Source organism: Leptonychotes weddellii, chromosome 7 (assembly GCF_054177405.1).
Source record: "Leptonychotes weddellii isolate Sample4059 chromosome 7, ASM5417740v2, whole genome shotgun sequence".
NCBI classification, from domain to species: domain Eukaryota; kingdom Metazoa; phylum Chordata; class Mammalia; order Carnivora; family Phocidae; genus Leptonychotes; species Leptonychotes weddellii.
Genome location: NC_138375.1, coordinates 86,358,148 through 86,373,388, shown reverse-complemented (window position 1 = coordinate 86,373,388; position 15,241 = coordinate 86,358,148). Strand labels below are relative to the sequence as shown.

General features: G+C 46.0%; 1 protein-coding gene across 2 annotated transcripts in view; it reads right to left on the bottom strand.

Annotated features, from left to right (window-relative positions):
- SERINC5 (serine incorporator 5) overlaps nt 1–14,912 on the bottom strand; it is a 104,428-nt gene extending 89,516 nt beyond the window's left edge. The window contains exon 1 of one of the 2 annotated variants that reach the window (XM_031026563.2): nt 14,749–14,912. In XM_031026563.2, the coding sequence (XP_030882423.2) occupies nt 14,749–14,775 (27 nt within the window). In that variant the 5' untranslated portion in view covers nt 14,776–14,912. The remainder of the gene's footprint in view (nt 1–14,748) is intronic. The other variant, XM_081826677.1, reaches the window with a different exon arrangement.
- Between the last annotated feature and the right edge of the window lie 329 nt (nt 14,913–15,241).

Sequence of the window (15,241 nt, the reverse complement as noted above, 5' to 3'; positions counted from 1 at the left end):
GCCTGGGTGGCTCAGTTGGTTAAGCGACTGCCTTCGGCTCAGGTCATGATCCTGGAGTCCCTGGATCGAGTCCCGCATCGGGCTCCCTGCTCGGCAGGGAGTCTGCTTCTCCCTCTGACCCTCCCCCCTCTCATGTGCTTGCTCTCTCTCATTCTCTCTCTCTCAAATAAATAAATAAAATCTTTAAAAAAAAAAAAACACAACACTCTAAGAAATAAAAAGGCAATAAAGGAGGATAGAATGCTTAAAAATATTCAACTAATATCCCTCCCCCAAAAAAAGATAAAAAAGAAGGAAGGGGAAATGAAAATGGCCATACATAGCCTTACGTTCAAACATGATTACATTAAATGTAAATAATCTAATCATCCAATTAAAAGGCAAAGATTGTCAGGCTGGATCAAAAAGCAAGTCCCAACTACACACTGTTTATAAGACACACACTTTTAAATATAAGACACAAACGGGTTGATGGGGCACCTGGCTGACTCAAGTCAGTAGAGCATGCAACTCTTGATCTGTGGGTCATGAATTAAAGCCCCACATTGAGCATAGAGCTTACTTAAAAAAAAAAAGGTAAAAGACACAAATGGATTGAAAGCTAAAAGGGTGGTATGGCCAGACAAAAACTTGAAGATAAAGAGCATTTCCAGAGATAAAAGAGGTCATTTTATTAAAGGATTCATTCAGGGGCCTGAGTGGCTCAGTCAGTTAAGCATCTGACTCTTGATTTCAGGTCAGGTCATGATCTCAGGGTCTTGGGATGGAGCCCCGCATCCAACTACTCACCCAGCAGGGTATCTGCTTGAGATTCTCTCTTCTCTACCCCTCCCCCACTTACGTGTGTGCACACACACTCTCTCTCTCTCAAATAATTAAATAAATCTTAAAAAAAATTTAAAGGATCAATTCCTTAAGGAAACGTAACAACCCTAAATGTGTGTACACCTAATGCAGCTTCAAAATATATTAAACAAAAAATGACAGAACTAATGGGGGAGACAAAACACAATCATTTTAGAAAATACCCTTCTCCCAGTAATTGACAGAATTAGATGATCCCCACCACCACCACCACTAAAAAATCAGTAAAGGAGATTTCAGCAACACAAGCAATCAACTTGAACACTATATGCAATAACTGTAGAATATATGTTCTTTTCAAGGGGGAGTCACCAAGATATATCATATTCTGCGCCATACAACAACAGCTTTAAAAGATATTAATATATACAGAATATGTTCTTTGATCACCACAAAAGTCAATTTGAATTCAATAGCAAAAATACTCCTGAAATATCCTCAAATACTTGGAAAATAACAATACACTTCTAAATAACCCATAGGCCAAAGAATAAATCATAAGAGAAGTTAGAAAATACTTAAACAGAGTAACAAAAACACAACATCAAAATATGTGGGATGTAAATTATGGCTTTAAATACTTATTTTTCAAACAAAATGTTGGCAGCTTACAGAACTCAGAGTAAATGAACTTCAGCATCCTGCAATCTGGAGACAGGAAGAGTCCAAGCCTCTCCACTATGCATACCAAGGGCCAGCCCCAGATTTGTTCAGGTTGTAACCTGCTCCTCCTCCACAAGGGCAATCTGTTCAGATCCCTCTCTAAAATCAACCACAGGCCCACAAAGGAGTCATGGACACAAGGCCAAGAAACCAAACCAGGGCTTAATACCTAACTTAATTGTAGCTCTACCCTCTCCCTGAAATGTAGTCCTCCCCATCCTCCACCCCCCTCAAGAAATATCGTCTTAACCAGTCAGTCAAGAATTTTGCAGTCAGCACCAATGAGATCATCTGTCACATGGGCCCTCTCCATCCCTGCAAAGGAATATGAGGAAATCTGCATGTTAAGACCCCCTGCTCGGGAAGCCTGGGTGACTCAGTCAGTTAAGCGTCTGTCTTTGGCTGAGGTCATGATCCCAGGGTCCTGGGATCAAGTCCCTCATCAGGCTCCTTGCTTGGTAGGGACCCTGCTTCACCTTCTGCCTGCGGCTCCCCCTGCTTGTGCTCTCTCTCGCTCACTCTCTCTCTCAAATAAATAAATAAAATCTTTAAAAAAAAGACTCCCTGGGGCACCTGGGTGGCTCAGTCGTTAAGCGTCTGCCTTCGGCTCAGGTCACAATCCCAGGGTCCTGGGATCGAGCCCCACATCGGGCTCTCTGCTCCGCAGGAAGCCTGCTTCTCCCTCTCCCACTCCCTCTGCTTGTGTTCCCTCTCTTGCTGTGTCTCTCTCTGTCAAATAAATAAATAAAATCTTTAAAAAACAAAAAAACAAAAAAACTCCCTGCTCTTCCCACTAAGGGAAAGTGACCTTGCCTAAAACAATCCTTTCTTTTTCCTTTTTTTTTTTGCTAATAACTTCCTTGCCCCACTCTCCTTCCTATAAAAACCTCCCCATTTCCTAAAACTTCTTGAAGCTCCTTTCTATTTGCTAGATGGGATGCTGCCCAATTCATGAATTGGGTTTTTTTGAAAAAAAAAATTTTTTTTATTTTTAAGTAATCTCTACACCCAACGTGGGACCTGAACCCACAACCCTGAAATCAAGAATCACATGTTCCACTGACTGAGCCAGCCAGGCGCCCCCCAATTCAAGAACCATTTAATAAGGCCAATTAAATCTTCCATTTTACTCAGTAGAATTTTGTTTTTTAACACCCCAAACCACATTCCACTGAAATCCCACATCTCCCACATCTAGCTACTGATCTCCCCTCCATTGCCATGGGTCTTAAAAGATCATAACCTTAGCTTAAAAGATCAGTTCCTTAGCTCCCCAGTAGTCTCTAACCCACAGTGCCATAGCTTCTGCTCCTTGGAAACCAAGGCTGCCAAAACCCCCAGGAATCTTGGACTCTCCCTTAAGAACTTCTAGGGTGTAGGGTGTCATCTGACAAAGTCAAAACCTCTCCCACCCCAAACCCCCATGCTCTTTCCTTTCCAGGCAGGCTGTACCCTCCATTGCTTTATTCTCTTTCTATGTTTGCTACAGGAATGTCTGCCTTTTAAAGTTTGGGGTTTGGTTTTTTGTTTTGCTTTCAGATTTTATTTTTAAGTAATCTCTACACCCAACCTGGGGCTCGAATTTACAACCCCGAGATCAAGAGTTGCATGCTCCACTGACTGACCCAGCCAGGCGCCCCGAAAGCCTGTCTGTTAAATGGAAATATCTCCACTGTTGGTATTTCCCTTATCGTTCTACGTTAAGTTTTTTTGAGGTCATAAGATTCCTTTGAGAAGCTGAAAAATGGCAAGAACCCTCTCGGATAAAACACTATGTAACCACAGGGCTGTACAGAAACCACCAGAGCCCATTCCTGAGGACCCAGCTCCCCACCTGCTTCCCTGGGTTGGTTCATTTACTCCTAAGGAAGTGTCCCCCCAGTGAACCTGCTGCTTCCTCCCCTTTCACAGGCATAAAAGCTCCAAAGCTGAGATACACCAACCACAATCCAGGTCTCTGAAGAAGTTCTGCCCAGGAGAGATCTTATACTAAGAAAATTCAGCATCAATTCACTAGTTGCTCCCAAGCATGAAAGTAGACCTAGTTAACGCCTTGAACTAATATTATTCTAGGTACCCAGTGAATATTTATCAATTGACATATTGCTTTAGGGGTTGTAAGCTTTTTTTCCCCCCCAAACAGCAAAGAAGTCACCAGTGTCCTTAGGACTGTTAAAAAGAAAACCACAGGCCCCAAATGGTGTCCCTTAGGTGAACTGAACTGCAGTTTCAACCCCTGAAAATATAACTTTTAACTAGTCAACACAGAATTTCCTGGTCAGCACTATGAAGTTTACTGATAGACTCCTTCCCCTTCTGCTCCCCTTAGGAAGGCAACGTTGCCTAAAACAATGGATTCTGTACCAAAAATTTCCTTTTGCTCTCTCCCTCCTACTTTTGAAAACCCTTCCCTTTTGGGGTGCCTAGGAGGTACAGTCGGTTGGGTGTCCAATTCCTGGTTTCCGCTCAGATCCTGGTCTCGGGGACATGAGATTGAGCCCTGCGTGGGCTCAGCACTCAGCATACAGACTGCTTGAGACTCTCGCTCTCTCTCAAATAAATAAAATCTTAAAAAAAAAAAGGAAAAGAAAACCCTTCCTTTTCTGTAGACCTTTGAAGCTCCCTTCTACTTACTAGATGGAATGCTGCCCATTCATGAATCGATTAGTAAAGCCAATTAGGTCCTTAAATTTTACTTGGTTGGATCTTTTGTTATTTAACAGGAATAATGCTACCAAAGCTGAGGAAAATTCATACTGATAAAGAATCCTATTACAGAGAACATTTTCATTGCTATGGTTACAAAATACTGCCATTGTTTCTCAGAATACCACTGGAGGAGTTCAGTAAGCATGGAGTCAGCAACAAAAGACTGAATTCTTCCTTGTTTTGGTGAACCACATACACTAAGGATCAGAGCATTAGGAGACTCAGCCCTCTGTGAAATTACTGAGATATAATGCAAGAACAAAAAACTGGAAAATAAATCCTATGAAGACCTTGTGGGCTTTGTTTCAAAGTGTAGTTAGCCAGTTTATAAAAACAATACTTAAACAAACAGAAGTCTGATTCTCCAGCTCTCCTGGTTATCTCTGCATAAATAAGATTTAAGGGGTTGTGTGCATGTGTTTTTCCTACTTTTGTTTTGACTAGACAGTTTTCATGAGGGGGAAAAATGCTGTTTAATCACTGTATACCGCAACCTTACTTCAACCTGCAAGTTGTTTCAAAATTTGTGATGAAAATCCACTCTAACTTTTTCTGTAACAGCTGCTTTCCTTAAACATCAGCTCAGCTTTAATCTCAGAAGGAAAACTATAGAAGAAAAGCCAAAGTAAAATCCTGTTTCCTTTAAAATTTAAACAGATGGGCGCCTGGGTGGCTCAGTCGTTAAGCGTCTGCCTTCAGCTCAGGTCATGGTCCCAGGGTCCTGGGATCGAGTCCCGCATCAGACTCAGTGCTCGGTGGGAAGCCTGCTTCTCCCTCTCCCACTCTCCCTGCTTGTGTTCCCTCTCTCTCTGTCTCTTTCTCTCTCTCTGTCAAATAAATAAATAATCTTAAAAAAAAATAAAATAGAATAAAATTCAAACAGATGTTTTATGTAACCAAATCAATCCATTATTTGATATTTGAATTTCCTTACACACACGCCACCCTGACTCCCACATTATGTTCAAAAATCTTGCAAAGGTTCACTTTAGACTACTTGGAAAACCTGATCATTAAAGATAATCACAGATTAGTAACTTGATCAATATTGCTCTCAGGATCCAATGTCAACCTTGAATTCAACTGACAACAACAAAATGTAACGAAACTTCACTAACAGTGCTGCTTGACTGGACACACAGAACACAGGATCGTTACAGTGTTAAAAAGAAAACCACACACCCAAAATGGTGTCACTTAGGTTAAGACCCCAAATCAGTACCTGAAGACCTATTACCTAACCTAACTGCAGTTTCAACCCTCCAAAAATGTAACCTTTAACCAGCTGCCATGGAATATCCCTGTCAGCACCGGGAAATGTACGGATACATCCATTCTCCTCCCCTAAGAGGGCGACCTTGCCTAAAACAATGAATTCTTTGCTAATAATTTCTTTTTCCACCCTTCTCTACCTTTAAAAACCATTCCTTTTCCACCCCCTCGACCTTTATTTTTAATTTTTTTTTAATTTTTTAAAAGATTTTATTTATTTATTTGACAGAAAGAGAGAGAGAGCGTGCAGGCGGCAGGCAGGGGGAGAAGCAGGCTCCCCTAGGAGCGGGGAGCCTGATGTGGGGCTCGATCCCAGGACCCTGGGAAAATGACCTGAGCCGAAGGCAGACGTTTAACCGACTGAGCCACCCAGGTACCCCTCCCTCTCTACCTTTAAAAACCATTCTACTTGCTAGATGGGATGCTGCTGGGTTCATGAATTAATTAATAAAGCCAATTAGATCTTTAGAATTTACTCAGTTAAATTTTTTTCTTGAACAATAGTTATGTTATAGTTATAATTACAGGCACTGAAAACAATTCAAAAGATAAAATGGGGGGGCGCCTGGGTGGCTCAGTTGGTTAAGCGACTGCCTTCGGCTCAGGTCATGATCCTGGAGTCCCGGGATCGAGTCCCGCATCGGGCTCCCTGCTCGGCAGGGAGTCTGCTTCTCCCTCTGACCTTCCCCCCTCTCATGTACTCTCTCTCTCTCAAATAAATAAATAAAATCTTTAAAAAAAAAGAAGATAAAATGGAACTGTCAGTGTTTAGTTCTGCATACCATCTTGAATGAGGACTTTCTTTTTTTTTTTTTTTTTGGTAGGCTCCATACCCAATGTGGATGAGCTGAGATCAAGAGTTGGATGCTTAAGCGACAGAGCCACCCAGGGGCCCCGAGGACTTTCTTTTTGAGGTCAAATTATCATAGATGAACTGAAATATAAGTAGACAATGCCATCCCTACTGCCCTACCCGGGCAGTTCACATTGAAACACCTGGGACACTGAAAGGTAAGCTTCCAAGTCTCATACTTGACTCACTTCCAGATCTTGAATAGCTGTGGGAAACCTATAGGTGATATTTATACAGAAAACCAGGCAGAATCAAGCAATGGGGAAGAGATTATCTCATTAGCAGACACAGTCTGAGGCTGCCTTCCACTCCCCACAGGTCGGCCCTCTTCAGCCCTCCCAGCCAAGGCATTGCACGCAACCCAAAGCTATTTGTCAGCTCGCCCAGGTCAGCTATAAAGCAACCCAAGAAAACAAATCTGGGTGAACAACCCTTACGCTAACTCTCCAACCAACATGGCCACCCTCATTCTCTCACACATAAGATATGTGACAGACTTATCTCCCCAACAACCTAAACTTGCCTAACTACACATCTCCAAACGCTCTTTCTGTATCAGCTCACCAGTGAGGAATATGAGCCAACAGTTCCACACCAGCCAATCACCACCCTTTGTCAGTGTGGGGGAGCAACTATGTGGGCACTTCAGTGCATTCTGCCTGCATTGTACAAAAATGAACAGAAAAGTAAAAGTGCTGATACTACTGATAAGAAGACAGGACTCAGACTTAATGTAACTGAAACAGAGATGAGCACCTTCATACAGCAGGAAAATAATGACTCAAACACCATCTAGATAGGTAGTAGCTATACAAATAAAGGTAAGGAAAAAGATCAAAGTTAAAGAAAATGTTAGAAATGACTGAAATATATTGTCAGTGATGGCATCGAAAGGGGGTGTAATTCAGATTTTCTTCATTATTTTTGATCTTTTAGAAATAGAAAAGCACACAAACCTATTAACTTATGCTTATTAAGTACCTTTCACTCATTCAACTTTATTTAACACCTCTGGAGAAGTCATCATGTTTGAAGGCTGAAGAATACCTACACCTGAATGTCAGCCCAAAAAACATTAATGGCTGCAAAGGAGTGGCTTGTGTCTGTTAAAAACTTCCCTGACCAAGGGGCACCTGGCTGACTCAGTCGGTAGCACCTGCAATTCTTGATCTTGGAGTTGTGAGTTGAGCCCCACATTGGGAGAAGAGATTAGTTTAAAAAAACCCAAAAAACCGAAAGAACAAAAACTCCCTTGATCACCCAATAATTCCACAAAAAGAGTAGGACAAAATACAGCACCTACAGCATAACCCTAATTTTGCGAAGTAAAATCATATATACTAAATATGGGTGGCTGGACTTTAAAATATCAAAATATGGTTCTCTGGGTGATAAGTGTGATGTTTTTCCCCGTTTCACAAATACCCCCAAAAGTTCAAAAACACACCAGTCATGGATAGAATGAACTTTTGTGCCTGGATCCCTTCCAAGGGTGGAAGCATCACATGATATCATGAGGACCTAACATTTCCAATCACCATAAACAAAGAGCTGTAGGGAGAAAGAGTTTTGAAACTAAAAGCACTCAACAGGGGGTTCAGCGAGGTCAGAGTATGAGCTCTGTCTAGGGGGAGAGAGGAAGCCCATACATGCAGTAACCAGGAAACAATTCCTGTCCATCAGATTCCAAGTAGTATGTGCTTTGGGCAGATCTAAGTGCACGATCAGAAAGAACTTTCAAAGCCAGGGGAAGATCATTACTAAGGAAATGCTTCTTGAGCTTATTTACTTTTTGTACAGGTCTTCATGGACTGCGTGCGTGTGTGTGTGTGTTTTAAGCTCCAGTCTGGAGGTGATCAGATCCCCTGATGACAGCTAACACTTCCTCAGAGGCCACACTCTAAGTCTCCTGCATGGGCTTTGGTGACCTCTAACTCCGATGAACCCCGGTTTTGTTAACCAACATAGTCATGGTGAGAAATGGTGAAAACTCCCAAGAAATCTTGACACAAAGTAACTCTGCACAAACCCTAGCCGACACCTGAGATAAGCCCTGACCTCCCTTTCTCAGAGCATTTACCAAAGGGGGCTTACGATTATGAATTCTTCCTGTCCCTTTGAGATGTATATGTATTTCCTACGACTCTGGAGTGTCTTCCTCAAGGACCCCCATGCCATTCCTTGGAAAAGTAATCATCAAAAAGGACAGTCTCAGTGGAAGGACAATCTTAACTTGCCAACTAGCAGACACAGCTGGCCTAATCACAAGGACACTAACCAAGCCTGTAACTTTTCACTTCCCTAACTCTACTGGGCCCCACTCACTCCTCCCTACTCCCTCATTCCCCCTTGAAAACTCTGGGCAAATGGGAATAGAGCTCAGCTCTTTTCCCCACTGTCAGTGGCTACAGAATAAAAGGTTTTCACTGTTTTAACATCTAGCTTTATGTGTCTTTGACCATGGATAGTTCCTGGTGGCATTCGAGACTTAAAACTAACCTAACAGACATTAGAAATGGGCTTTCGGGGCGCCTGGGTGGCTCAGTTGTTAAGCGTCTGCCTTCGGCTCAGGTCATGATCCCGGGGTCCTGGGATCGAGCCCCGCGTCGGGCTCCCTGCTCAGTGGGAAGCCTGCTTCTCCCTCTCCCACTCCCCCTGCTTGTGTTCCCTCTCTCACTGTGTCTCTCTCTGTCAAATAAATAAATAAAATCTTTAAAAAAAAAAAAAAGAAAGAAAGAAATGGGCTTTCATTGGGGAAAGTCTCAGTGATTAATACGATCTGGCTGGAAATACCTTGGCCAGGGCATTCATGCCCTTACATGAACTGGCTCGACCACCACTGGAGAGTGAATGTGCAACCTGGAATGGCACCATGGCTGCGATCCATCCATGTGGTCCTGCTAGCTTGGCAGCCTCGGTAGGGTCCTGCACGCTAGAATACAGCTGCGTCTAGTGATGCACGTGAACGTGCAAGTTCCATGTCAGTGTACCAAGAAGGGCAAAGAGCTGGGACTTAATGAAGCCTCAGATCAGGTTGCATGACTGTTCTGTACCTGCCTGCCAATAAACATCTGCATGTGTGGTAGAATTTCATCTGGAAGAAGCTAAACCCTACCCACCCACAACCACTGGCAACTACCAATATCTATCAAAGCAGTCCAGCAGCTGTGTATTCAAAACTGCCTGAGGCTCATGATATACAACATTAATGAGCAACTGTTACTGATTATTTATACATAATCAGAATAATAAAGGATGGCAGTCTTGTAGTTAAGAGCCCCAACTTGAGTCAGATAGACCAGTGTTCAAGGCCTGGCTCCACCACCATGTAATATCAGTCAAGTTCATTTATTTCTCTGTACTTCAGTTGCCTCCCCTGCAAAAGGAGGCCAATTAGAACATTAATCGCCCGTTTAGGTTGTTGTGAAAAATGTACGCTATAACAGCGACAGGTAGGTAGACAACAGCGAGCACATTGTGGGCAGGAAATAAACTTCAGCTATTGCTACTACTATCATTAATGCTTACACTTGCCTGGAGTAAATCCTGTCAAGCTTTATTCTCAAATTGCCCTGAAAGCACTGTCTAGATTTTTCAATTATACAACTCGTTTACCGCTGACAGTGTGTACCATCATTTTCTGTAGCTAGCTGTCCCCACATTTCCACCCCAACTAGCCCTTAAGTTTCAGGAGAGCAAGGAAGCTTTGTTCATCATCCAGTCTTCAGGGACCTGCCACAGCGCTGGGTACCCACAAAGTGTTGAGTGACCACTCTCTCCTGTCATCTCTCCTTCCATTAGCATCCATTAGCAACAGCATAAGCAAAATCTAAGTGCTTATCAGAGTCTGTGCAAAAATAAGATGACCTGGAGAATGTCCAGGCGCAGGTGGGTATTGGCCAGTAACAAACTAAGAGTTTTGGGGTTCCTTACTCTGTGCCAAACCATGTTTTAGAGACTGTATGTCTAGATCCCATGTAATCCTCAAAATAACCCCAGGAGATATTATCACACCCATTCTACAGTTGAGGAAAACCAAGGATAATAGAGGGTAGGTAAAATGCGCACATTCACACCAGCCCTGGTTGTCCAGATTACCCAATTCAAACCCTGAACTGAGTCCGTAGCTCTTTTCTGGCTTACACATTTTTCCTAAAGGTCTTCAGTTAAAGTCCCCAAAATTTCTATTACCAACCTCAAATTTCCCCCAATTTTTTTTTTAAGATTTTATTTTTATGGGGCGCCTGGGTGGCTCAGTCGGTTAAGCGTCTGCCTTCGGCTCAGGTCATGATCCCAGGGTCCTGGCTCAGCAGGAAGCCTGCTTCTCCCTCTCCCGCTCCCCCTGCTTGTGTTCCTGCTCTCACGCTCTCTCTCTCTGTCAAATAAATAAATCTTTAAAAAAAAATTTAAGGGGCGCCTGAGTGGCTCAGTCGTTAAGTGTCTGCCTTCAGCTGAGGTCATGATCCCAGAGTCCTGGGATCGAGCCCCGCATCAGGCTCCCTGCTCTGCGGGAGGCCTGCTTCTCCCTCTCCCACTCCCCCTGCTTGAGTTCCCTCTCTCACTGTGTCTCTCTCTGTCAAATAAATAAATAAAATCTTAAAAAAAAAAAAAAAGATTTTATTTTTAGGTAATCTCTACACCCAGTGTGGGTTTGGAACTCAACCCCAAGATCAAGAGTCACATGCTCTACCGACTGAACCAGCCAAGCGCCCCCAAACTTCTCCCAATTTAAACATCCAACTGGGGGCGCCTGGGTGGCTCAGTCGGTTGTCTGCCTTTGGCTCGGGTCGTGATCCCAGGGTCCTGGGATCGAGCCCCGCGTTGGGCTCCCTGCTCAGCAGAGGAGTCTGCTTCTCCCTCTGCCTCTGCCCCCTGCTTGTGTTCCCTCTCTCACTCACTCTTTCTGTCAAATAAATTCATAAAATCTTTAGCCTCCTATCTCACCTAGTAAATGGCACCATCATCAATCCAGTTGCCGGGGACAAATCCAGAATCGCTCTCATTCCCACACCCCACTCCTAATCCACACAAAAGTCCAATTCTACCTCTAAAATTAGCCCAGAAGCCCACAACACCACACTGTAAACACGACAGCCTATGTTAAGATAAAACATGCTCTCCTCCTCGGACTACAGCAACAGCAGATGGCCAAGATTTCAGCTCCATCGGGAGGCATTTGTGCTCACTGCTACAGCCTGCTTACACACAGAGGAGGCAGTTAAAAAATATTCACTGAATGAACAGCTCTGACTGCTCTCCCTGCCTCTACTCTAGTCCCTGATACAGCTGAGTCTTCACAGCTCCCAAAGTGATCGAAGCGTAAATCAAACCACAGCCCTCACTGGAACGGGAACAAAACCCGAACTCCAAACGTGGCTGACAGTTGCTGGCCACATCCGGACCTGCCTGCCTCTCTACCTCATCTGCTTCACTGATGACACCCTGGACTCCCTTCCGTTCCTCGAAAACCCTGAAAGGCCCCTTACCCAGACCGTGCCATGGATGCCTCTCCTTACTGGTCAGTCTCAGTTCCGGGAGCATCTTCTCAGGCAGGCTTCCCCAGCAAGCTACCCAAAGCCCCTCTGCCACCAGGTCTGGTTACAGTACCAGTACTGACCGCTTCATTGTTAACATGTTTATGGGATGCCCCCCCCCACAACGGGACGACTGAGGGCAGAGATGATGTCTGCCTGGCTCACGGCCCTATCCCTAGCTCCTGGCACATGGTAGGTGCTGTGATGTTGTGATATAACCAGAAACAGAGATTTGGTTTTCCTCCTGGGTATGGGAGGACCAGGAGACTTGTGACTGGCATCTGAAACGCGGGGCGAGACAGTCTTATCCGACTAAGCCTGTGGTGTCATAACTGAATTGAATTGTTGTAAGTCCAGCTGGTGTGCGGGGAGTTGGGAAACTGGTTGGTGGGGGGGCGGGGGTGAGGAGCCCTACACATTTGATATCAGAAATGCTGTGCGAGGGAAGCCTGGGTGGCTCAGTCGGTTAAGCATCTGCCTTCAGTTCAGGTCATGATCCCAGGGTCCTGGGATCGAGCCCGACATCGGGCTCCCTGCTCGGCGGGAAGCCTGCTTCTCCCTCTGCCTGCCACTTCTCCTGCTTGTGTGCTCTCACTCTCTCCCTCTCTCTCTCTGACAAATAAATAAATAAAATTTTTTAAAAAAAGAAATGCTATGAGTAAAAACAGTTCATAGGTGCTCAAATTAAACAAGATTGGTAGAGTAGAAAAACTCATTCGTTCATTCATTATAATTTAAAAAAAAATTTTTAATGAAAAGATTGGAAGACTTAGCTTTTTTTTTTGACAGAAAGAGACAGCGAGAGAGGGAACACAAGCAGGGGAAGTGGAAGAGGGAGAAGCAGGCTTCCGGCTGAGCAGGGAGCCCGATGTGGGGCTCGATCCCAGGACCCTGGGATCACGACCTGAGCCGAAGGCAGACGCTTAACGACTGAGCCACCCAGGCCCCACGGCAGACTTAGCTTCTGATGGTGTTATGAGGTTTTTTTTAACGTACACTCCTTAATAGCCCCATCCGGATGAAATCAGTGTCATCAACCCCTCACTGCCTTGAGACCCACCACAGTGTTGCCTCAAGCAGCCCAGAGAAAGCAGAAGTTAACTTTCCTGTGATGAATGGCCAGGATTTGGTTCTTTCCAAAGTCCTGAGAGGGGGATTTTAGAAACAACTCATTAAATCCTGCCAAAATATCAACCATACCAATAATTCTTTTACAAGACCACTTGAGTACTGGTAATCATTTTCAAAGCCCTAAATTAGCTGCTTGGAGTCACAGAAGGCCTCAAGGGGCTTTCAAGGGACTAGGGGAGGACAGATGCTCCTAAATATCTGTAATTACTAAATAATGGGAAGTGTGGCATCAAATTGGAAAGCATCTCAAACAACAATTAAAGATTTGCAACGCTCTGAGATTGAGAACATTCAGAAAATAGCCTCTCCCATCCACCTTGGTCTCAAAAGCCCTGGCAAGGTGGTAAGCATCATCTCTCTCCTTGCCTGACTTAAGGCAAGTCATTACACCTCAAGTTAAAACCTCAATTTTCAGGAGGACCTGGCTGGCTCAGTCGGTGGACCACGTGACTCTTGGTCTTAGGTTGTGAGTTTGAACCCCAGGTTCGGTATGGAGATTACTTAAGAATAAAAACCTAAGAAAACCCACAAAAACCTCAATTTCCTCATGTTTGAAAAGGCCAACATGAATGCATGCCAAGTACTGTATTAGACCTCAAAAACCAGGATAACTTCACATAGCCACTGGAAGGGGGACAGATTATCTGCCAGTATAATCGGCCAGTTACAGAAACTCACAGTTGAACCCCTCCATCACTTATGGACTGGCCTTGATTGCCCTAAGGGCTGAATGTATTAGAAAGCAAGAACATCCCGGTACCTGAATGCCCCCGGAGTTGGATTCATTTGAAAAAACACACCATTAAAATTGTGTACAGAAATGCTGTACAGACTAGGGAGGATAGGGAGGAGGGAGCTCCGCATCCGGAAGACTTTACCTATTTCGTAGTTTCTTACTCAGCGGGAAGGTGTAAAATTAGCATTAAAAGAGTTAAAACCTAGTAATTCTCCCCAGATGCGCTACTAACCAGTAGGAGTCGCCTATCCCAAGTAGACATGTATGTTTTAAGATATTATATGTGTGTAACTGGCAAGTTCAGTTAAAAGGAGGGACGGGAAGGCTCGCGCTCTGCCCAGGCAGCCGGGCTGCGTCCAGCCAGGGTTGCGTCGGGAAACTCAGGAAGCGGGGCTGAGTGTTCCCTGCACCCGGCCCTGAGCAACATAGTTTGGAAACAAGGTTTCGAGACGTTCTCGAAGGCACAGAGCCAAAGCTCTAGGTTTGCTAGATGCCAAGTGCAAGCTGCCTGGGCCATATGATCCGAGTTTTGTTCGCGGCATGAGAAAGGAGACGTTGCCCAAACGCACGTCTTTTTCTGGGCTCTTCGGGTAGGCAGAGCCGGTGGGCTACCGAGCTCAGCACCACACACTCGTGCCAGGAGGAGGAGGGGAAATTCTCCGGGGACAGTCGGGTTCCTTCGCCCGAGCCCTGCCTGCCCCGCCCTAAGCGAAGTCCCTAAGACCTGACGGGAAGACCTCGGGGTCTCCTCTCGGGCTTCCCCGTGTCCCTCCAGCCCGCCCACGTCACAGGGTTTCCCCGACGGCTGCCCGCCGTGCTCCGGCCCGATGCACTCATCCAGTCTGCGCAGTGTCAGCCCCAGACGACCCAGCCCCGGCCCACTTACAGCCGCGGATCTGGGGCGCGCATGCAGGGAAGCCGGCGGTGGCCTAGGCTCCTGGTCCCGTAGTCCGATCCATCGCCCCCCTGACCTCCCCCCCGCTCACCTGGCCCGCACAGCACTGCGCTGACATCGCGGCGGCCGACGACCACGGGCTTACTCGCCCGCTCCGCTCCGGCCCTCCTGGCTACCTCCAGCGGCGACCGCCCCTTTCTGCAGCAGCTCACTCCTCCACGCCGAGCAGCCCCAGGCGAAAGCCAGGCACCGCAGCCTGGGTGAAAACAACCACCGCCAAGCCCCGCCCCGCCCCGCCGCTGCAGGCCCCGCCCGCCCCCTCGAGCCACGGCCACCTTCAGCCCCGCCCCGCTCCCGCCCCTTCCCGGCCGCTCCGCCTCCGAGCAGGCTCTCCCGGGGCTCGCACTTCCGCTGGCGTCAGGCGGCGGGGCGGCGGCGATCACTTCCCGGTGCGGCGCTGGGCTCCGAAGTCCGCCCACCGTCGGGCGGGCCCGGCGTCCCAGTGCTCCTACGCACGCCGGTGTGCCAGCGTCAGTCTGCCTCCCTCCTCCCTCGGCTCCGATGAAAGAGCTGATGGCTAACTC